This window comes from Panicum virgatum, chromosome 5K (genome assembly GCF_016808335.1).
Source record: "Panicum virgatum strain AP13 chromosome 5K, P.virgatum_v5, whole genome shotgun sequence".
Classification (NCBI taxonomy): Eukaryota; Viridiplantae; Streptophyta; class Magnoliopsida; order Poales; family Poaceae; genus Panicum; species Panicum virgatum.
The window spans coordinates 46662394-46686081 of record NC_053140.1 but is presented as its reverse complement, the minus strand read 5'-3'; the positions used below and the strand labels follow the sequence as shown (position 1 = coordinate 46686081).

General features: G+C 48.4%; 3 protein-coding genes across 3 annotated transcripts; all 3 read left to right on the top strand.

Annotated features, from left to right (window-relative positions):
• Positions 1-2683: 2683 nt before the first annotated feature.
• On the top strand, positions 2684-4509 carry LOC120707861 (NADH-quinone oxidoreductase subunit B-like). The gene is made up of 2 exons (XM_039992916.1): positions 2684-3156; positions 4006-4509. Exons 1-2 carry the CDS (start codon positions 2789-2791, stop codon positions 4238-4240), a joined length of 603 nt encoding a protein of 200 aa, XP_039848850.1. The 5' UTR covers positions 2684-2788; the 3' UTR covers positions 4241-4509.
• Positions 4510-4891: 382 nt separating this feature from the next.
• On the top strand, positions 4892-7354 carry LOC120707862. Its single transcript, XM_039992917.1, has 3 exons — positions 4892-5092; positions 5219-5415; positions 6854-7354. The coding sequence occupies exons 1-3, from the start codon at positions 4907-4909 to the stop codon at positions 7038-7040; spliced, it is 570 nt and encodes a 189-aa protein (XP_039848851.1). The 5' UTR covers positions 4892-4906; the 3' UTR covers positions 7041-7354.
• Positions 7355-22269: 14915 nt separating this feature from the next.
• LOC120710164 (aspartyl protease family protein 2-like) lies at positions 22270-23628 on the top strand. The gene has a single exon (XM_039995822.1). The coding sequence runs from the start codon at positions 22270-22272 to the stop codon at positions 23626-23628; it is 1359 nt and encodes a 452-aa protein (XP_039851756.1).
• The last annotated feature ends 60 nt before the right edge of the window (positions 23629-23688 follow it).

Sequence of the window (23688 nt, the reverse complement as noted above, 5' to 3'; positions counted from 1 at the left end):
CATTCAAGTTTATTCGTAAATCAAGCGCGGCATCGCACAATTCTGCCGTACATTTTTTACGGGTACCATATTCTTTCTACACACCACCTAAAATTCGAATCCCACTGATACTTGTTGCGCGCCCGATTGCCGAGCTGCTTGTTGCGCGCCACCGAAAGCCAAGGCATCAGGCACCTGTCACGCATCATGGAGCACCCGTGACCGTGAGAGTGAACCTGAAAGAGATATTCGCCGGCAGGTCGGCCGCAGATCCGAGCTCTCACCAAAATTTCAGGTACACATTCGTGGAATATGCTCTGGCCGCCTGGCGTGTCCTCGATCCGCGGGAAAGCAATCGAACTGGAGCCGCGGCCTCCCACCTCGTCGGATACACGCACTCGCATGTGACTAATGGGGTGTTTGCACACATGCGCCGATCTTGACTGGCACGGTGGCCGGCGGTGGACCGCGGGCTGCTGCCTACGGAGTGGAGCCCAGGATTTCGGGCATGGGATTGCATACTCCCAACTTCTGAGTGTTCAATCTTTCCTTCAGCTTTGATGACCTTCTTTGCTACTACTAAGGCCTTGTTTAGTTCGCAAATTTTTTTGAATTTTGACACTGTAGTATTTTTGTTGTTATTTGTCAATCAATGTTCAATTATGGACTAATTAGATTTAAAATACTTGTCTCGTGCTAATCAGTTGAACTGTGTAATTAGTTATCTTTTAACTACATTTAATGCTCCATATATGTGTTCAAATATTCGATGTGACGGGTACTGTAAAAATTTTCTTGGGAACTAAACAGGGTCTAATACAAGAGCATTTGTCGAGAGCTCAATTGTATATATTACAATCATCACAAACGGGATTTGCTTAGATGTTGACTCATCTTCTCTGCCTTTTTTTTGACAAAAGCAACTCATTCGTTACACCCATTTTGTCGCCATCATTTGTTTTACTTTCCTTTGTAATAAAGAAAACACACGCCTTTAAAAAAGTAGGTCATACTCCCATTCTCATTTTAACTTTCATCAGGTAACATCAATTTAGGTTGTTTTTTTTAACTGGCACAATAGAGAGCCAAATGGACACATCATCCCATATCACACATTGGGCTCTCTCTCTCTTATCTACGGCACTTTAGGCCTATTAGAGCAACTATAGCAGGGCTTTTATTTGAGTGACTAAATCCACATTTTAGTCATTTTGCTCAAATTTTCATTTCCAGCAGGACCCCTACTTGGGTGGCTAAAATGAGGGGCTGACTAAATTTTCTCTCCCACCCCTTTAATTTGGTCACCCTCTACTTGGGCTACTGAAAGTAGAGCCCACCATTTTTAGTCTATTTAGTTGGTGCTGCTGGAGTATAGACTAATTTTGGATGACTAAATTTAGAAAGTGGGTGACTAAAATGAATTTTAGTCACTCAAATTTAGTCACTCCACTGGAGTCGCTATGAAGTAATCATCACGATAGACGGGCCTAAGAAACTTGGGCCAGTCACACTCAAGCACGCACCCCGACCTCCCCAGTTCCCCACGCCCGCGAGACAGCCACGAGCCACCACCCGACCTCCTCCCAAGGATTACATTACCGGCGATACAGCATTTATCAGTGAGCTCTGGTAACGAAAATCGGTTGAAAATCGGTGAAAAATCGCCAAAACCGATCGTTAAAGGGACCCAAATTCAAAAAAACGAAAATCGACAATTTATCATCGATAATCGATACAAACCGAACGATTTATCGCTTCGCCTACTGAAAATATGTTTTGGCAGTGGAAAAAATATAAAGGTTTGATAGCATTTAATTTTTTAGGTTATGTATTGTATTATATTAGATAAATTACACATATATGTACAATTTTGCATATGAAATTGCCTAAGAAATAAACATGTTTATATATTTTGCCCATGAAATTGCATAAAGCACATGAATTTGTACATGTATACAAACCACGAAGTGCATAGTCCATATAAACAAACGAGTGCATAAAGTAAAGACATGCACCTTGTTTTCCTATTTAATATAGCATATTATACAACAATAAATTTTTCTCCGGGACTAATATCTAAAACTGTAGCCTAGATTTTAGATCTGTGATACAACCAACCATCCAAGAAATATTGTATACTAATGTAGTATATTTGGCCAAATCGGTGAGTAGAAATATAAAATAAGCTGGCCTGAACTGAAAATCATCCGATACAAATCGATAATCAACAATTTACCTCGATTATCGACGGGTTAGTGGACGGTAACGGATAGTTAGATAAAAATATATTTTTTCCTAAGCAAACAATTGTTGCCTTCAACATGTGACAACCCTCTGGACTCAAAAGAAAGTCTAGTTTTTTATAAAAATAAGTTCTCTACTTTTTATGAATTTTTTTAAATTTTTGAATTTTTCATTGAAATCAAGCAAAATTCCAGTCGGTTTACGTTTTCAGCCAGCGTCGCATCGGTAACGATAATCGTGATTATCGAGCGGTTTGCCCTGTTTGTTTCCGATTATAATCAACTTATCGGTGGAAATAAGCGATAATCCCACCAAACGCCTCGATTATTTTCGCTTCTCTGGTGATCCGCTTTAGAGATTTGAACTACGAGAAGCGAGAATCGAGAAGCGAAAAAAATCTTCGCTTCTCTCGGCCACGCTTAGATTATAAACTAAGCGAAAACAAAGGCCTTTGTATTCCATGCCGCCTCCTCCGTGTGCCCAGAGCTTCGAGAAGCTGCTCCCCAAATCCGCCTACGCTTCCCCCTCCTCCTCCGCGAGGTGAGGAAACCCTAGCGGACCGACCATGGCGCTGCTCCCGCGCACGGCGCGGCTCGCGCTCCTCTCCACCCCGCGGGCGTACTCCGCCGCCGCCGCGGCGGGGGCCTCGAAGACGTCCCCGGCGCCGTACGGGGGCGCGCCCCCGCCGGCGATGTCGAAGACGGCCGAGTTTGTGGTCTCCAAGGTGGACAGCCTGATGAACTGGGCGCGCAAGGGCTCGATCTGGCCCATGACCTTCGGGCTCGCCTGCTGCGCCGTGGAGATGATGCACGCCGGCGCGTCCCGCTACGACTTCGACCGGTTCGGCGTCATCTTCCGCCCCTCGCCGCGCCAGTCCGACTGCATGATCGTCGCCGGAACACTCACCAACAAGATGGCGCCGGCCCTCCGCAAGTCAGTAACCCATTCCTTTGTCCAGCGCGATTTAAAATTTCGATTTGGGTATGGGTAGATCTCACAAAGGATCTGGGTAGGGGAGTATGAAGAAATAGGATCCATAGGATAAGATTTTGATTATTATTGGTAGGCCATGCCGTTTTTAGGAACCAGGTTGCGCTTAGATCATTGGCAAGGTGAATTTTCAGTGTGCCCCATGAACACCATGTTGACACTGTTGTTGAATATGATGTAGTAATTTCATTGAAAACTGCCACATAGACTTGACCATACTGTTGTTCGGTATTACTAATTAGTGATTGTACATGTTGAAACATAAGAGTTCTCAATCAATTCCAGCATCACTTTTGGATGCAGTCCCTCTGCTGTATTCATAAGTCAAGCTTTTAAATTCTTGATCACTGATCCATGCATTTGTTTTTAGGGCTGCATCTAAATAACATTTAGACTCGTTAGATGTGCTTCTATAGTGCCAATTTTTTTTAAAAAACTTAAATACTTAATAACATAGATCAAACAAGCATGATAGAAAAACAAGCGTGCGTTCTCTTTCTGACTGCTGAAACAGAGATCTAATATATATAGAACGTGGGAGGAGGGAGTTGTTTGGTGTGTCCCTCAAAACCAAACCTGGATTGATTCACTTAAGCTTTAGTTGCTTCTAATATTGCCATTCCTCCTCCCCCCCTGTTTTTCTTTTCTTTTGTTTCTGAGATGTGTGCAGGATTAAGAAGATTTCATGAGCAATTTCTTATTGACTGTTATAGTTTGGGGATAACTTTAAAATGTTATACATTATCAACTAATAGTTTCCTAATACTCCTTAACTTCATTTATCATCTGCAGGGTTTATGACCAAATGCCTGAACCTCGATGGGTTATCTCGATGGGCAGCTGTGCTAACGGTGGTGGATACTACCACTACTCCTACTCTGTTGTCCGCGGATGCGACCGTATTGTTCCCGTTGACATCTACGTCCCTGGATGCCCACCAACTGCTGAGGCACTACTGTACGGTGTCCTCCAGCTCCAAAAGAAGATCAACAGGCGCAAGGATTTCCTTCACTGGTGGACCAAGTGAAGCAATTGTCTGTTCTTGTTGTTGCTCGCTTGCTATATTTCTTCGCATTTGACCTACTTGTCATCTGAAATAAGGACAGCCTCGGTGCTTGGATTTGCAAATTTGTTGTTGTACCTGGAAGGATGTGTGTCCAGGTTGTTTGATGAGCATGGAAGTATGGAACTCATGTACCTAAAATCAGTTCAACAGTAATGGACAGACCAGCTGTGGATCCGTATTTTTTTTGCTTTCTGTTGTAACACAGGGATGCGCCGTGTCCTGCTTGTGAATGGCAGAATGGGTTTATCTTTGCAGTATGAGTGCTGCTGCTCTTGCCCTCACCATTGGGATTTTGGGTTCGGTTGGGCTTTAGATGCAGCAGGAACTGTCTAGTTGATGTAATTGCATATGACTGCTGACTTGTACAATAGTTACTCTAAATGGCGCCTTCCAAGTTAAATGCTGAAAGCCCTATGGAGAAGATTTACTTAGGTAGTTCCTTTAAAAAAAAAAGATTTACTTAGGTAGTATTGCAATTCGTTTCTGAAAAAAGAAAGGGTATAATTGAAGTGACTGAATGTGAGATAACAGGTGGTCCTGGGACCACATGTTAGTGACACATTTGTGCTATGTTGTTTGGAAATAGTGATATTCCATGGAGTAGATTTTATTACCAGTAAAAATCGTATGCATAATAATGGAGTACGCTTGGACAAAGCAGCCCTAACCTCCCCTCCAAGACAAGAGCGCCGCTACAACACCAGGACCGGGCCTTGCCCCTCGTCTCCTCCCCTCGTCCCCGATAGCCGCCTCTCCCGGTCTCCCCCAACTCGTGCCCTCTCCTCGGATCTCTCCGTCGGCCACAACCAAAAGGTAAAGCCCAAGGAACCATCAAAGAGCCTTTGCATCTGCGCTCTCGAACCGGCGGATTTCCTCTCCTTTTCTTTCTTTCGATTTTCTTCTCACCACCCGCATTGCCCCGTTTTGAACCGCGAGCAGATCCCCATGGCGGCGCTGGGGTCGAAGCTGGCGCAGCTGCAATCCAAGGCGTGCGAGGCGACGAGGTTCGTGGCAAAGCACGGCTGCGCGTACCACAAGACGCTCATGGAGAAGAACAAGCACCACGTCGTCGACCCGCCCACCATCCAGAAGTGCCAGGAGCTCTCCAAGCAGCTCTTCTACACCCGCCTCGCGAGGTCAGTGATTTGTTCCCTGTCCTGGACTCCCGAGTCCCTGGCGTCGATTGGTTTCTGGGATGCTAGATTGTTTCCTGATGTTTGCGTAGTGGCGTCAGGGCAACTGGCAGTCGATCGTCGTGCGAGTTTGCCCAATTTAACGAGTAATTGGAACAACTTGGAACTGTAGGTGGATGTGCCTCTAGGTGTTCCTATGGCAAGTGGTAGTCGATCACCGTACTGCCAAATCCATGTGATGTTGTTAGAACAACTTGGAATTTTAGGTGGATATGCCTTTGAATGTTCCTGTGGCGCTTATGTTGCCCCCCCCCCCTCATCAAATTTTTTAGCCCCATGGGAAGCGCATTGGTGACTTTTATTGCACGCTAGGTTCAGTAATCAGATGGGGATGTGAGAAGGGTTCATATGGTATTTTTGTATGCTCTAAGGGGATTCAATGGAGGGGGATATGGATTGATCCAAAGAGCCTCTGGTTACATTCATTTCTTCTTTGTAGGGAAGAGCCTATACTTTTCCTTATTAACCTTGAAGTCTTCTAGGTTGATCTCAGTCAGGTAAGGTTTGTGGGAGATAATACAACTGAAGCTCAGGAGGTGCAAGCACTTTGATAAAAATTATGATTGCCTCTTTTTCTGTATGCACAAAGGTTGGGTTGCCTGAACACAAATGGACCATAGAAAATTACACATAAATCCTTTGGTGGCCTGGTCTAGTAGCACCTATTTAGCATTAGACCTTTTAACCATTGCAAATTGTTCCTGCGCGTTCGAGAAAAAAAAACATTGCAAATTGTAGTTTTCTTCAGGCCACATTTTGCATAAGGCTATCAAGCTAATCATAGGGATAATTGTAAGGCTCGAGATATCTTTGTTCAGATGAACCATGTATCTTCCACCACATTTATATTTTTCAATTACGTCTGCTGCCTTGGATGTCTAATTATATCTGCTTATTTTTTAAACAGAACTTTGTGTGCCTGTTTATTAACAGAAATATTTATGGTACCTTGTCTAGATAGGAAATTGCTGCTGCTCAAATTGCTTTTCCATTAAACCTTTATGGTCGATAGGGAATTCTTGAAAAATTTTATTGTTATCTCCTAAAGTTCTGGCCCCCAAGAGGTACTAGGTGCCCTATGATGAGGTACTTGATATCAGCCATATGTTTGATCTGCTAAGGGTGTTGTGATAGTTCTGGAATTAAATAAAAAATTCTTGCACGTGGTAAACCTGTAATGTCAAATTTCAATTATTGGATCAAGAATGCTTGACATCACAATGGCCCATGAACTCCACCTAGACTGAGCTCTTGGGCAGCCTCCAGTTCAATTGGACTTTTTTTTGGCAGATAATTTTTAGAAATATGCATTGCATTTGCATATACTTTGCTTTCTTCAAAATTTCAATGTAGTTTACCTGTGGATATGTGTTTCTTGCAGCCTTCCTGGTCGTTACGAGGCATTCTGGAAGGAGCTTGATAGCGCAAAGCTCTTGTGGAAAAACAGAAACAACCTGAAGGTTGAGGATGTTGGCGTCGCAGCATTGTTTGGCATCGAGTTGTATGCTTGGTCCTGCCTCGGTGAGATCGTTGGGAGAGGATTTACTCTTACGGGCTACCATGTCTGAAGCCTTACCTCTAGCATGAACAATCACATTAGTCCACATTTGCCGACGAATACTGTGTCGGTGGTCAGTTTTACTCTGACATGAATCCTGTGATGCAAAGTTTTGGTATTCTCAAATACTCTTGAACCTTGATGCCGTAGAACTACATTGATCTCGGTGGAAAGAGAAATGATGAGCTAATAATTTGCTGTTATCCTGCCCTTTTGTGCGCCAGGTCTATGATATGCTTGTGTAACTGGGCATGAGATTTGTAGGTCATGAACTCATATGCTTATGATTTGCTGATATACGCAGTGCTATAGGCCTGAAAGCCACACTACCATGCCTACAAAATTCTGGTTCCAGTATTACTGTGTGTGAGTTGCTTGTTGCCTTTGTTATCGGTTCATTAGATTTGTGTGATACTTGGAAGTGGGAAACATGGTATTTGTAACCCGTTTGTGTGATTCATGGGAAAGGTACAAGCAAAAGAACCGCAATATTCAGTCCACACTTGGACATGGCCCAAGACGCGCCCACAAGGCTAATTGCAACAACGTGCGGTTGTTTGGCTTCAGAACTTGTCTTCCAATTGTGCTTGCTCTAGTTCGAGTCTTTAAATGTCGTCGTGTGCCAATTCAATTGGTTGATCATCGAATTAATGATGAGCATAGTTTAGAAGTCGCCTATATTAATTGCACACCATGGATGATGGCGATTAGGGCTTCCGGGCAGAGGCATGGCGATCTCGTCCGACTCCCCGTCGACGTCTCGTCGCGGGCGTTCCGACGAGCGCGATCGGCTCCTCGATTCCCTTTCGATACGATGGACTCTGATTCGGTGAAGCTAAAGGATTTTCCGATCAAGTTCTGTTGGGGTTCAGAGAGAATCTCTCTGGATCGGGATTTGGCCGAACACCCATCTTCTCCGGCGAGAATCTCACCGGAGTTGGTAGTGCACACGGTGGCGAATTGCCCCGTTCTTGACCCACATCGGGTCGGTTTCGGCCCAATTCCAGCCCACCCACCCCGATTCCGCTCACCTCCCGCTATCTCGCTCACCGCAGGGATCGTTGAATGTCACCGCAGGTGGGGGGTGAGAGTTACCATGGCGGTGATCGGATCCCTTGGCCCCTGCTCACCCAGGAAGAGACGAGTCAACCCTTTCTTTCCCCTACCTCAAGTCAGGATCGTTCCTCCCTTTCCACGAAACCCTGATTCGCAAACCTAGACAGATTCCTCGGGTACTTTCACAATTCTGTGTTGCCGGAAAGCTTCAATCCTAGAAGATCGAATGCTCAAGCCATGAAGGTCCCCTCAGCGCCTATCAGGATGGTCTTCCCAGCCCCGAATCGGGGTGGGGGCGTGCCGGTTTTGGTGCGGGCCGTCAAGGTCGAGGAGGAGGAAGAACCGCTGCCAGAGGCAATGTCTGGCAGCGCCGCGGACCCCCTGGGATGAATCACCCGGCTGGGCATCAGGAGGCAGGAGGGCAACATCAGGATGAGGGAGAGCATTCTGAAGAAGGACAGCTTCCCGAACGACAAGATGAGAAATCCTCTGAAGAGGTAGGCCTTGATGCTACTCTCTCACATGATTCTGGGGTCGATAAGTCTAGATGGGGTCATAGAGAGGAGATGCGATCTGGAAGAGACTCGGATGAATCTAGTAAAATGGCTGAGAAAGGAGATCCTAGCAATTTAGAGAAAGGAAAGGCTAACATTGGTGAGGTGATGCAAGGTTGCTCTAACTGTGGGATGAGGAACCACAGCACTGAGGAGTGTACACGCAGGATTACATGTGAGATATGTGGTTACAGTAACCATCACACCTATGATTGTAAGAGAGAACCTCTTTGGAACTATGGGCCTGAATTATGCACTGCACAAGTTGATAACCAGAGCTTCTTCTTTATCGATGAGTCCATTGACCGCAAAGTCCATAAAGAGAAGTCTAGTACTGCCATTATCACTGTAATTGAGGGAGTGGCAACTGCTAAGCAAATTGAGGCTGAATTCCAGCATACCACTAGTAGTAAAATGTGGAGATGGTCTGCAAGGAATATTGCTGAAAACAAGTTTACCATGCAGTTCCCAGATGCTCAAATGGTGCAGGTGTATAGTAATTTCAAAAGATTGGGATTGAGAGATGCTGATGCTAAGATCATGGTTGAACCTTGGTCATCGTCTGCTGGAGCAAAAGGGGAATTACATCATGCTTGGTTCAGGGTAAAGGGGATTCCTGTTGATCAAAGATCAGTCAAAACCATTGCTAAAATTGGTGGACTGGTTGGGAAGGTTTTGGCAATTGATGAGAAATATAGATTCAGAACTGATTATGTGAGAATCAATTTGGCTTGTAGAGACATTACTCAAGTGCCTGCTGTTGCTGAAAGTACATTAGGGCTGAAAATATATGACTTCTTCTTTGAAAGGGAAGTACATGGAGAAAATGCCACTGATCCTTTAAGAGGAGGTGAAATGATTGGTGATCCCTCTAACCAATCTCAACACAAAAAGCCCAGAATGGATCCTGGCACAAATCTTGATGGGGCTGGGTATTCTGGTAGTACTAAATCTGGGATGGCTTCTTGGGCTGGGAAACCTTATGCAGGCTCACAATCTGCACCCAGCAAGAGGGCACTTTCTCCTAAAGCTTTGGAATGGTTACAAGATAAGGATAAGAACCTGAAAATTGACTCTGGGAAGGGAGCTTCCAAGGAAGATGACCTGGGTGACATTTCTTGGGGTAACTCTGATGACTACAGTGACTCTAGCCTAAACACTGGTGGGGGAAATCAGCTATCTGCCAATTAGCTGCTCTGTTGTGAGAATCCAATTCATGGTGAGATCTACAAACAGAAAATGAGAGCTAAGAAACAAGAGGCAATTCAAAAAATAGTCACAATGATTGATCAGGCTAAGTCTGTTGGGGAAACTCCTTGTCCAGAGCTTGTGGATGCTGTTAATTTGCTCTCAAATAACATGCAACATGAGATATTGTCTCCTGACATTAATGTTGACTTGTCTACTGATTCCCAAGACAATGAGGTAGGGAAACAGAAGTCAGATATGGCCACTCAAGAGATCCAGGCTGGTGAATCATCTGATCAAGTCCCTCTTATGGTGGCAAAAAATCTCCACGATTCTGAAGTGAATATCAAGGACATTCCCTTAACCCAAGAGGCAGGTGTTGCTGAAGAGGAGGTTCTTCCTGTTGTCAAAGAACAAAGAAGGAGGTGCAGTAGGCTTCAGAAGGATATCCTGAAGACCATGCCAGACGGCAACAAGACCATGGGTGGTGGGAAAAGGACTTTGGAATGTACTAATCTCAACTTTAAGAACTCTTTTTCTGTTTTAAGCAATGAAGAGATTATTTCAATCTCTGATATGATGGGTGTCCACATTAATGATTGTGATTTTTCTGCCATTAATCTCATTAAAGACTTAGAAGTTGCTAGGCACTCTCTTGAGGAAAAAAATAAAATCAACATGCCCACCTCTGTTGAGGTGGAGATTGAAATTGAGGAAATTGATGATGAATTGTCTGATCTACAGGAAACTGTGGAGATCACTCCAAAAAGAAAAGCCAAACCTGTTAAGAGACTCTCCTTATCAGGCCCAAGGAAAAAAAATAAAGAGTAAGGAAAATCCTACTCTTCATAATGGCTTAAGGGGAAAGGGTCAAGGAATCCATGGCTCCTCTCCTTCCAAGCCAAGGAATTATAAGAAAAAGAAATCATGAAGGGACTGATATGGAATTGTAGAGGCATCAAGAAAAATGGTGTCTCTTCCTTTCTACAAAATCTAATTAGAGAACATATGTCGTGGGATTTCTAGGGTACCCACAGCCGGGTGGCGGAACGCACCCGCCTATTCCCAGTGAGGGGGTGCTCGGGAAGGTACTAGGCGATTGGGCTGATCTAGCTCTGAGATAAGCACACAAGAACACACGATCTAGAGTGGTTCGGGCCGCCGGAGCGTAATACCCTACGTCCACTGGGAGAAGTTTTGATCTCTGTTGTGTATGAATCTATCCTCTGCCAGGCCTTGGCTCTCACCCAGCCTCAGTTTTTCTCTAGCGAGCACCCCCTTTTATAGACCAAGGGGTGCGGATACATAGGACGTTGGGGCCCGACAAGTGGGCCCAACATGACTGTGCAGCATACTGCGCAGAGTACTCAAATGGCTACAGTGGCTACGAATCTTTCCTCCGATATGCTTCCATCCCCTGCTGACCCTCTGAGGCTCTGACGAAGGGAGGTCTTCTATTGTCCCGTCAGCAAGGTGCCCGTTGGGGGAGCGTAGCTTGCGGCGTGACCTGTTGAGGCTATTATGTAGGCGTCATAATGGGTGAAGCCGAGCCGTCGTGTCCATCTGTCATGGCAGACTGACAGGCGCGGCGTGGGCGGCGCCATCGACTCCATTACACGTCTTGGTAATACGCGATCAACAGTGTTCCCTGGTCAAAGAATCGCCTCGGCTTCTGCTATATTAATGCGGACGTCCACCTACCGCAATGAACGCAGTAGTAGGTGAACCCTTGTAGACCAAGCGATCTTATATACGTGTCTGTGCTTGCAGACACGTGGCAGCTCCGGACCTCCCCAGGGCGGGATGTCAATTCCTTCCCTTAGCGAGGGGTCCGGGACCCCATGAGAGGTCCGGAGCCTCCGGCTGTTCGGGCTGAGCGCCTGTTTTTCCCGGAACACGTGGTGCTCCCGGACCTTTCCCAACCAGAGGACGGATCCGGGACCGTTGACGGGTGAACAGGGCTTCCGGACCGCAGGGGTTCGGCTGCTGGACGTAGTTAATGATAACTACAAGGCTCTTGCCTAGACGCAGCGAGAGGGGGTACCCCAGTCCTGGGGTACCGACAGTGGCCCCCGGGCCCACCTCGGGAGAGGCACGAACCCGCGGGTGGGGCCACTAACGAGATGTGTTTCCACGCAAACTTAATTGCGTCGGTATGCTTATACAAGGAGCGGGTGCTCCGGACCCCTGAGGCCGGTACACCGGTTGCTAGGTTCAGGCTCTAGAGTGCTCTCCACAGGGCGACGAAGGTGTAGGCTTAGGGTGCGGAATTGTAAGGATCTTAAGATGCCTAGAGGGGGGGTGAATAGGCAATCTGCAATTTAAAAACACTTAACAAAAGAGTCAGACACAGACTATCCCGGATACTCCGGGTATGTGCCCGGATACTCCGGGTTTGGTGGTCCGGAGTATCCGGAGTCTCCGGGTTTGAACAACCTGAAACGAAATAGCAAGTATCTCTGCAAGAAAAGTAGATCGAGCTAGATAAAGAGTACCAGGGGTTCCTTAAGGTTGATTTCCAACAAACGAAGTTCACTAGAAACTCGTGAGTGAGTAGATCGAGCTCAAACCCTAGAAAAGAAGTCTTACAAGCAAATGACAACGAAATCAAGTAAACTAAGACAAAGGAGACAAGGAATTGTTTCCCGAAGTTCACACCCGAAGGTGCTACGTCTCCGTTGAGGAAGGATTCGAGAGACGGTGCTCAAGAACCCCTATGCTCCTCTCCCAAGGGCGAGATCACCTCTCAAGCCCAAGGTTACTTACTATGGATTCCTCGGCGAGGAATGAAGATTACAAACTTCTTGTGCAGCTCACAACCTTGGTTGAGCAATCACAAGCACACCTAGTCGTCTAGGAGCACAAGGCTCCAAGAGTAACAAACTTGAATCCGCGGGCTTGACCAAAACCAAGCGCTCAAGAGATGGGAATGAGGCTCACTCGCTTGAATCCTTGCTCTTGCTTGCTTCTCACTCAAATCCCTCAAGGGAATCACTCAAGAATGGAGAAGGGAGAGTGAAGGAGCTCTCTTTGGTTTAGGTTTGAGTTCTGTTCGTCCAAAGGGGCAAGAGAGAGGGCTGAAGGGGTATGGAGTGAGTATTTATAGTCTTCAGCCCAAAAATAGCCGTTGGGTGAAAGGGTACCCGGAGACTCCGGGTATATGCCCGGAGACTACGGGCAACCCTGATTTTTCAGCCCGGAAACAGCACCCAGACACTCCGGGCAATGGGGTCCGGAGTATCCGGCCCTATACCCGGAGTATCCGGGTAAGGCAGGGAAAAACTTCGGTTTATGGCTCCTTTGAGTTGTTTTGTGGCTCACAAATGTTTGTAAAGGTTCTCTTGAGCACAGGATCTAAATCAAAACCCTTGAACCAAGTCCCTCTTGATAGTACGGCGTTCCTATACTCAAATTTCAAATTCAAAAACTAATTTCTTGAGTAAACTTGAACTCCGCTTTTTCATTTCCTTTTTGCGGGTCGTATATCGTCACTTGATTCACCTATATTTGTTCACCACCTGCACACATGCTCAATTACACGATTAAATGCACATGTGTTTTGTCATTAACCACCAAAACCCACTTAGGGGCCTAGATCACTTTCAGGAACCACGCTAAGCGGCTACACAGACCTCGGATCGCTCAGGGAGCTTGCCCACCTCCCGGACCTGGCTCTAGGCGACCGTGGCGAGCGGTCTCCGCCGGAGCGGGCCACCGGAGTGGACTTGAGTCGACCGTGGCGAGCGGTCTCCGCCGGAGCGGGCCACCGGAGTGGACTTGAGTCGACCGTGGCGAGCGGTCTCCGCCGGAGCGGGCCACCGGAGTGGACTTGAGTCGACCGTGGCGAGCGGTCTCCGGAGGAGCGGGCCACCGGAGTGGACTTGAGTCGACCGTGGCGAGCGGTCTCCGCCGGAGCGGGCCACCGGAGTGGACTTGAGTCGACCGTGGCGAGCGGTCTCCGCCGGAGCGGGCCACCGGAGTGGACTTGAGTCGACCGTGGCGAGCGGCCTCCACCGGAGCGGGCCACCGGAGTGGACTTGAGTCGACCGTGGCGAGCGGCCTCCGCCGGAGCGGGCCACCGGAGTGGACTTGAGTCGACCGTGGCGAGCGGTCTCCGCCGGAGCGGGCCACCAGAGTGGACTTGAGTCGACCGTGGCGAGCGGCCTCCGCCGGAGCGGGCCACCGGAGTGGACTTGAGTCGACCGTGGCGAGCGGTCTCCGCCGGAGCGGGCCACCGGAGTGGACTTGAGTCGTTGCTGATGATCCGATGAAATATATCACCGGATCTGAGGGTAAGGTGCGAGAAACCAAGGTGTGAGAAACCAAGCCTTATACTAGAAGGGAGCTCGGGACCTCTAAAGACAGCAGTTCTCGGATACTAGAGTACTTATAACAGGGTAGTGAAGTATGTAAACTTAGGGTACATTACCAGGCTAAGCTACGCGGAGCTTCTCTACCCCAGGATACGAGTACTACTTCTCCGGACCAGGTCCTTAGGGGTCCGAACTGCCTTCCAGCTTGAAGGGGTGTCCCCACCTGGCCACAAGCCAGCAACTTATCTTGGATTGTTAGCAATAATAGGAAGATTCTATTTTAGAGGAAAGAAAAAGCTAAACCAAGGCGAATAAATGTAATCAAGGTGGAGCCTAGATAAAACTGAGAAAGATCTCCTTTATTATTGTGGTTGTCACGGTATACATTAGAGGTCGGGATTACGAGGTCGGACCTCTACCGCTCCGGACTGTAGCTTGCCTGTTTGTGCGATAGGGCCAGAGGTCGGGTTTACAAGGTCGGACCTTGACCGCCCTGGACTCACACGTAGGCGCCACATTATTACAAAGGAGGAATTTTCCCAGCCCTATTTTAGGAGTAACCTTCGGCTGCATTCTATACAGCATGTTCTTCTCTTGATTGGGAGTGGTATCACTACTCCGGGGTTCTTCATGGTCGTCGGAGGTGAAGGCGCCCTGGATGTGCCTGAACTGCATCATCCAGCATCACCTCGGGAGCTCGGGGGGCCACTCCTTGCCTAAGAGCTGTCATATGCTTAGGTAGCATGAGACAAATTCTTTGGCTTTGAATGGGAGGGGCCCCCTGCCGCCCTTGCGCAGCAGAAGGACCGGTGCGAAGCGCGGAGAGGTGCGGTCGTTCGCCGGCTTGTCCTTGGTGCTAGCGCCAGGGGCCTCCGCGCCTGGCGGCGGGGCCCTGTCTGCAGCAGCACCAAGCTACGCTGAGGTGGCTCTCCGGTGCTGGCGACGACAGGACGACACGGCCAACTTCCTCCGGGATGGCCGTCGGCTCCAGGCTCTATGTTGAGAGAAAGCCTTGAACCGACATCATGCCGCCGGAGAGGAAGCATGGCCGTTGCTTGAGAGAAAACCTTGAGCCGACACTGGGATGGCGCGGGGCGGCACGCAACAGGCGTCGCCCCCGCGCACCACCGTGCCGGCTCTGAGGCGTCGCAGTGGCGTCGCACAGTAGGCGCCGCTGCCGTGCACCGTCGCACCGAGGGCGCTGGTGCCACAGCGTAGTAACATGCGGTGTAGGTGCCACCATGCCTCTCTTCATCTTCTCGTTCGTCGTTGCAGAGGATGAACACGGCCCCAGAAGCCTGAAGATCCAGCCAGCGCCTGATCCTCCCCACAGACGGCGCCAAATGTCGTGGGATTTCTAGGGTACCCACAGCCGGGTGGCGGAACGCACCCGCCTATTCCCAGTGAGGGGGTGCTCGGGAAGTTACTAGGCGATTGGGCTGATCTAGCTCTGAGATAAGCACACAAGAACACACGATCTAGAGTGGTTCGGGCCGCCGGAGCGTAATACCCTACATCCACTGGGAGAAGTTTTGATCTCTGTTGTGTATGAATCTATCCTCTGCCAGGCCTTGGCTCTCACCCAGCCTGAGTTTTTCTCTAGCGAGCGCCCCCTTTTATAGACCAAGGGGTGCGGATACACAGGACGTTGGGGCCCCGACAAGTGGGCCCAACGTGACTGTGCAGCATACTGCGCAGAGTACTCAAATGGCTACAGTGGCTACGAATCTTTCCTCCGATATGCTTCCATCCCCTGCTGACCCTCTGAGGCTCTGACGAAGGGAGGTCTTCTATTGTCCCGTCATCAAGGTGCCCGTTGGGGGAGCGTAGCTTGCGGCGTGACCTGTTGAGGCTATTATGTAGGCGTCATAATGGGTGAAGCCGAGCCGTCGTGTCCATCTGTCATGGCAGACTGACAGGCGCGGTGTGGGCGGCGCCATCGGCTCCATTACACGTCTTGGTAATACGCGATCAACAGTGTTCCCTGGTCAAAGAATCGCCTCGGCTTCTGCTATATTAATGCGGACGTCCACCTACCGCAATGAACGCAGTAGTAGGTGAACCCTTGTAGACCAAGCGGTCTTATATACGTGTCTGTGCTTGCAGACACGTGGCAGCTCCGGACCTCCCCAGGGCGGGATGTCAATTCCTTCCCTTAGCGAGGGGTCCGGGACCCCATGGGGGGTCCGGGACCCTGCGGGGGTCCGGACCTCCATGGGAGGTCCAGAGCCTCCGGCTGTTCGGGCTGAGCGCCTGCTTTTCCCGGAACACGTGGTGCTCCCGGACTTTTCCCAACCAGAGGACGGGTCCGGGACCGTTGACGGGTGAACAGGGCTTCCGGACCGCAGGGGTTCGGCTGCTGGACGTAGTTAATGATAACTACAAGGCTCTTGCCTAGACGCAGCAAGAGGGGGTACCCCAGTCCTGGGGTACCGACAACATAGATTCCAGTTTATTGGCCTGCAAGAAACCATGCAGCCCAACATTGATGATCAGTTTCTCAAATACATAGATCCACTACAAAGTTACCTCTGGAAATGGACACCCTCTAATGGGAGGTCTGGTGGTATTCTAGTTGGCATCAACATTGATAGATTTGACGTGGGAGGGTTCTCTGAAGGTGAATACATGCTGCAAATGAATCTCTGGGATAAAAAAGAAAGGAGTAAATGGAACTTAATTGTTGTATATGTGTTGTCGGTCAAAACCCACCGGCGAGTAGCGACAGGCAACACGAAGAGCCGGGAGGTCGCCGGGGCGCTGGCAGGCACTGCTTCCTCAGACAACGGCCCACAATCCGGCACACGCCGAGGATTCCGGAGAATGTAAGGCGTGCCACCTGACCTATACCTGATCAGGAAGGTGCGAACGTGCTTGCAACGATTTGCCTGCATACACAAACACGTGGAAACGTAAGTCCGAGCCGTGGTCGGCTCCCCGGGACGACTCTTGCATCGGCTTTAAAGAGCCGATCGAGTCCCAGTGTCAGATTGGATCTGCTTGTATCCGGATATTGATAAATAAGGCAAATAATTATGAAAAACTTGCTTCAATTAAATCTAGCTGATCCGATCCACGACAGTAAAAGCTTCACCACTAGATCGGAACGTCATACACGTAACTAGGCCTAGCGAACATAACAGGTAACTAAACCATAACAAAAAACAGAGGCCTAAGAACTAGCAAGAGCCGATTCCCGGAACAATCCCTATCAAGGCTAAAATAAAGCATCTATTACATCACCAGAACATCCAATCCATTTGCAGGGCCTAACCTAGCAGATATTGAGCTAATTCTTTAAGTATAAGAACAAACCGTAGCAGATTGGATCTACTAGATAGAAAAGAAGCAGGGTGTTGTCTCCGTGCAACTAATTTTATGCAATAAGAATTAGCATAAGATTAAAACGTGGCTGCACAGAAACAACATGATATTCGTAGATGGTAAGCAACAAAAGCATAATGAATCTACTAAAAGCCATGCTACGAACATCAAGATAACTAGTACTACTCACCATAAAAAATGCTTCAGTACGAGTAATATCAAGGTAAAAGCAAGAACAACACTGCCCTGATCGCAAGAAGCGATCAGGGCAACATGGCGCTTACTTGGATGAAACCCTAGAATTAGGGGTGACGGTGCGCCGAGAGTTGTTGTTTGTAAAACGTGATGACGTTCTCCCTTTACGAATATCATAAGGTACATATTTATAGTCCGGAGACTTGGGAAACAATCTAAACTAATGTGTCCATATCGGACTCTACCTCTAACTCAATCTGAACTAAATCTAATGATACACGGCCCATAGGGCCCAAATGCTCACGCAGGAGCCGATTCGTAAGCCTTCTTCAATCTCTTCATTAAGCCCAACTCACTCGCGGCCCATTAATTAACCCTGTTAATTTATGGCGATAACAATATGGTGCTACACAAAATGATAGAAAGGACTCTTTCCTAAGTGAGTTGGCCTCCTTCTGTTGCAGAAACAAAGATCTATTCCTAATTGGTGGTGATTTCAATATTATTAGATTCCCTTATGAGAAAAACAAACCTTCTGCAATAAGCAGATTCACTAATACCTTCAATGCCATTATTGCTGCTTATGAGCTGATTGATGTTAACATTTCTGGGGGGAGATTCACCTGGTCAAATAACCATTCAGATCCTACTCTTGAAAGATTAGACAGAATTCTCATTAGTAAGAGCTGGGAGGACATTTTTCCTCATGTACTAATCAACAAAATGCCTAGAGAGGTATCTGATCACAACCCCCTGATTATTCACACAGATGCTAATCCTCCTCTTACACATCTCTCTTTTAAATTTGAGTTGTCCTAGTTACGTCATGCTGACTTCAAACCCAAAGTGGAGTCCATTTGGAATGCCCCCTGCCATGCTGAATCAGCATTTGACAGGATCCAAATGAAGCTGAAAAAGTTTAAACAATATTTTAAAGGCTGGGGTTTCAACTTGCAAGGAGAAAGAAAGAAAAGAAAACAAATGATCCAAACTGAGATATATAACATGGAGATAGAGGAAGAAAACGGCCCCTTGTCAAGCAGTCAGCTGACGAGGAGAGCTGATCTGAAATGTGAGTTATTATGTATCTTGGAAGAAGAGGAACTTTACTGGTTCAAAAGATCTCATGAGACATGGTTACACAAGGGTGATAATAACACCGAGTACTTCCACCGTATTGCAAATGGCAGAAAAAGGAAAAAAAATACTATCTTTCACCTCAAAGATGGCAATAATGTTGTGGTGGGGGATAAAATGTTGCTGGAACATGCCACTTTGTATTACAAAACTCTTTTTGGCCCTGCTAACAACAATGTGCTCCAACTTGAACAATCCTTTTGGGACGAGGTTACCAGTCTCTCCCCTGAAGATAATGAGCTCCTGTGCAAACCTTTCTCGGAGGGTGAAATCAAAGAGGCATTATTCCAAATGGAGAAAAACAAGGCTGCTGGGCCTGATGGCATTCCCATTGAGTTCTTCCAGACATGCTGGGAGATTGTAAAGAAGGATATAATTGAGATGTTTGATGACTTTCATAAAGAAAATTTGGATGTTAGTAGGATTAATTATGGGATCATAACTCTTCTCCCAAAAACAATGGATGCCGATAGAATGCAGCAATATTGTTTATACAAATGGATCACTAAGGTCTTGACCATCAGAATGGCACCTTATGCTGAAAAGCTTATATGCCAGGAACAAACTGCTTTTATGAAAGGGAGAAACATAATGACAGGAGTTATGGCTCTGCATGAAGTAATGCATGAAACTAAGAGGAAAAGAAAATCTGGTTTGATCCTGAAACTTGACTTCGAAAAAGCATATGACAAAGTGGATTGGGTCTTTCTGCTGAATAGTGTTAGGCAGAGAGGCTTTGATGAAAAATGGTGTGAACGGATTAAACAAGTAATATCTGGTAGGACAGTCAGTGTTAAACTAAATAACCAGATTGGTCCATATTTTGTGAGCCACAAAGGTGTTAGGCAGGGGGATCCCCTCTCCCCTATTCTATTTAATTTCGTGGCTGATTGTCTCACAAGAATGATCAAGCAAGCTCAAAGAAATGGACTGATTACTGGCCTAGCAAGCAATCTGATTGACAAAGGGGTGGCAGTATTGCAATATGCTGATGATAGTATAATTTGCCTCGAAAATAACATAGAGGGTGCGAGGAACATGAAATTGTTGCTGTATATATATATGAAATTATGTCTGGTCTCAAAATAAATTTATCTAAAAGTGAGATTGTAATGATCAATGGTGATGCTGATCAAGAGAAACAATTCTCTGATCTTTTCAATTGTCAAGTAGGGAAATTTCCCATCAGATATCTGGGTGTACCTGTAAGTCCTAGTAAACTACATCTTGTAGACTGGGCACCCCTAATTGAGAAGAATAACAAAAAGCTGGACAACTGGAAGGGGAGCTCCATGTCTATTGCAGGAAGAGCTACTCTTATCAACTCCTCCCTGTCCAGCACCTTTATCTATCATATGTCAATGTACTTACTCCCAAAAACAATTTTGAACACTCTGGATAGGCAAAGAAGATCTTTCTTTTGGCAAGGGGGAGGATCTAGAAAGAAATACCATCTTGTGAAATGGGAATCCTTATGCAAAAGTAAAAGAAAAGGAGGGCTTGGGCTGAAAGATATCAGGAAAATGAATGTCAGTCTTCTTAGCAAATGGTGGCGGCGGTTGGAAAAGGAAGATGGCATCTGGCAAAGGATAATCAGAGCCAAATATATTAAGGGGGAGTTGGTTAGTACAGTTAAGAGCCGCTGGGATGACTCTCCTGTCTGGAAAGATCTAATGAAAATAAGACATATCTACCTAGCTGGAAGGAAGATCAAAGTGGGGGATGGTTCAATCACTTTATTTTGGTTGGATTGCTGGATAAATGACAAACCCCTACATTTGTTATACCCTACTTTGTTTGAATTATGTGAGGCAAAACTGATAACTGTGAAGAAATTTTTAGAAGTCGGAGGGAATATCTCTTTTAGAAGATGGCTTCCCCCCTTTCTACAAGAACAATGGGCAGAGGTGATCAGAAGCATTCTACCCCCTCCTAGATCCATGAGTCTGGACACAGTCTCTTGGAAGTGGTCAACAACAGGGGCGTTCACAGTTAAACTTATGACCGATTGACTGTCAACAATACTGGAGAATCTTTCTCTAGAATTTGGAAAGCCAAACTCCCTTACAAAATCAAGATCTTTTTATGGCTTGTTGAGAATGGTGCCATATTAACAAAAGATAATATGGTTAAGAGAGGGTGGCAGGGGGACCCCTCGTGTCGTTTCTGTGAGAACATAGAAACCATTCAACATCTCTTCTTTGAATGTTCCCTGGCAAGAGTGGTGTGGAGTATTGTAGCTATCCCTTTGAAAGCTAACAACATCCCTACCTCTCTAAGACAATACTGGAACTGGTGCAGCGAATGGACTCACACCAGTCCCCCAATGCATGCTTTTGTGCTAGCAGCAATCTGTTGGGCCATCTGGAAGGCCAGAAGTAAAGCTTGCTTTGAATTTAAATGGTTGAAACACCCCGCTGAAATTATTTGTCATGCTTGTTCCTTCTTGAAATTTTGGACAGGTTTGCACAAGGAAGAGTTTCAGGCGCAAATCAGAGACGGTGTGGACGTCCTTCTGTCAGTGGCCTGCCAGATGATTGCCAACCAACGTCAGGACCTCCCCAGGCTGCTTCCTCCACGTACTGGCGATCACTCAGGTGACCAGGAGTCGGAGTGAGCTGGAAGCGCACTGGTCAAGCTATCGTCTACTATATCGCCTTAGTTGAACCAAGACTTGTAATAATCATGTGAGCTCGTATGGGTTGTATCTGTATGACTGCCCTGGATCTTGTTCTTACACTAAAACTGTCCGGATTTTTGCTCCGAGGTCTTGCCTTGGTCTCGGTCCTGAAGCAGGTCCGGGACCGGGTAGCTAGCTATCCCTCATCTAGCTCTTCCCCCCGCTGTATCTTCAGAACTACTTGTATTTCCGTTTTGCGAATGGAAATGGGGTGCGAGTGTGCGACCTCGATTCAAAAAAAAAAAATTGCCAATCTATCATGTCTTTTGTACTAATACTTGTGCTGCGCTACTATCAAGCTATGTCATTTGAACATTCATGATCGTAAATGGCCATCTCGATTTTAATTACCCATTTGTATCAGTATTACTTTGTTTTTATGCCCGGATCATGAATTGGGAGCTGGAAGTGCCGCCGGGAGTTCAATTTTTTTTTCCAGAGAGAGAACGGGAGGGGAGAGAATTCCGTACCTGAATATGTATTGATTGGGCTATGTCCATGCCAAAAGCTTATGACAACATCGATCTTCAGCACATTTGGAAAAAAGTTCAGACTTGAGATACACGCAGCCCAGCAGCGGAGAAGCAGATGGTTATTAAAGCAACTCAAGTCGGAAGGGGTGTTTCGAATTAAAGCAACGAGCCAGTAGCATTCATGGCTGAAAAACTTACACGCCTGGTGTAATTGGCAAATTGATTTTAAACGGACGCTTCACGAGAAGAGAACTCCCATCGAAACATCTTCCTCACGCATGCCTCTCCATCAGCATACACCTCCCGCCGGCGTGCCCTCATGGCGTTGCGCAGCCTACTGCTCCCTCTCCTCCTCCTCGTCTCCTTCGGCGCCAGCGCCACCCAACCACCAAGAACGCTCCACGTCCCCGTCGTCCACCGCGACGCGGTCTCCCCGCCCGCGCCCGGCCCCTCGCTGGGCGGCCTCCTCCTCCGCCGCCACGGAGCCGACGCCGGCCATTACACCGTGCAGCTGGCGTCCCTCCACCCGACCGCCGCCGGCGCCGACGACCGGCTCCGCTCCCCCGTCCTCTCGGGCCTCCCTTTCGACAGCGGCGAGTACTTCGCGGTCATCGGCGTGGGCGACCCGTCCACGCGCGCGCTCGTCGTCATCGACACCGGCAGCGACCTCATCTGGCTCCAGTGCGCGCCCTGCCACCACTGCTACCGCCAGCTGACCCCGCTCTACGACCCGCGGAGCTCCAGCACGCACCGGCGGATCCCCTGCGCCTCGCCGCGGTGCCGCGACGCCCTCCGGTACCCCGGCTGCGACGCCCGCACCGGTGGCTGCGTCTACAAGGTGAGGTACGGCGACGGCTCCGCCTCCAGCGGCGACCTCGCCACCGACAGGCTCGTCTTCCCCAACGACACGCACGTCCACAACGTCACGCTCGGGTGCGGCCACGACAACGGGGGGCTGTTCGAGTCGGCGGCCGGGCTGCTCGGCGTCGGCCGGGGAAACCTGTCCTTCCCGACGCAGGTGGCGGCGGCCTACGGGCGCGTCTTCTCCTACTGCCTCGGCGACCGCATGTCCCGCGCCAAGGACAGCTCCTCCCACCTCGTGTTCGGCCGTGCGCCGGAGCTGCCGTCCACGGCGTTCACCCCGCTGCGGACGAACCCGCGGCGGCCGAGCCTCTACTACGTGGACATGGTCGGCTTCAGCGTCGGCGGCGAGCGTGTCACCGGATTCTCCAGCGCCAGCCTCGCGCTGGACCCGGCGACCGGGCGCGGCGGCATCGTGGTCGACTCCGGCACGGCCATCTCGCGGTTCGCCCGGGACGCGTACGCGGCGGTGCGCGACGCCTTCAACTCGCGCGCGGCGGCGGGCGGGATGCGGAAGCTGGCCGCCAACTTCTCGGTGTTCGACGCGTGCTACGACCTCCGCGGGAGAGGCCACGCCACGGTCCGCGTGCCCAGCATCGTGCTGCACTTCGCCGGCGGCGTGGACATGGCGCTGCCTCCGGCGAACTACCTCGTCCCCGTGGAGGGCAGCGATCGCCGGACGTACTTCTGCCTGGGGCTCCAGGCGGCGGACGACGGCCTCAACGTGCTCGGCAACGTGCAGCAACAAGGGTTTGGGGTTGTGTTCGATGTGGAACGGGAAAGGATCGGTTTCGCGCCAAACGGATGCTCAGCCTGAGTGATCAGATGCAAGTTAAATTTCTTGAATTTAACCCGAAACACTTTGTGCGTGGCAAAA

What these genes read in the sequence shown, in the direction of transcription:
- LOC120707862 (XM_039992917.1), top strand. Translation starts at nt 4,907, where the DNA reads ATGCATAATAATGGAGTACGCTTGGACAAAGCAGCCCTAACCTCCCCT. An exon ending in CCGTCGGCCACAACCAAAAG is followed by an intron (nt 5,093 to 5,218) that starts GTAAAGCCCAAG and finishes AACCGCGAGCAG; the next exon opens with ATCCCCATGGCGGCGCTGGG. An exon ending in TTCTACACCCGCCTCGCGAG is followed by an intron (nt 5,416 to 6,853) that starts GTCAGTGATTTG and finishes TGTTTCTTGCAG; the next exon opens with CCTTCCTGGTCGTTACGAGG.
- LOC120710164 (XM_039995822.1), top strand. Translation starts at nt 22,270, where the DNA reads ATGGCGTTGCGCAGCCTACTGCTCCCTCTCCTCCTCCTCGTCTCCTTC.
- LOC120707861 (XM_039992916.1), top strand. Translation starts at nt 2,789, where the DNA reads ATGGCGCTGCTCCCGCGCACGGCGCGGCTCGCGCTCCTCTCCACCCCG. An exon ending in ATGGCGCCGGCCCTCCGCAA is followed by an intron (nt 3,157 to 4,005) that starts GTCAGTAACCCA and finishes TATCATCTGCAG; the next exon opens with GGTTTATGACCAAATGCCTG.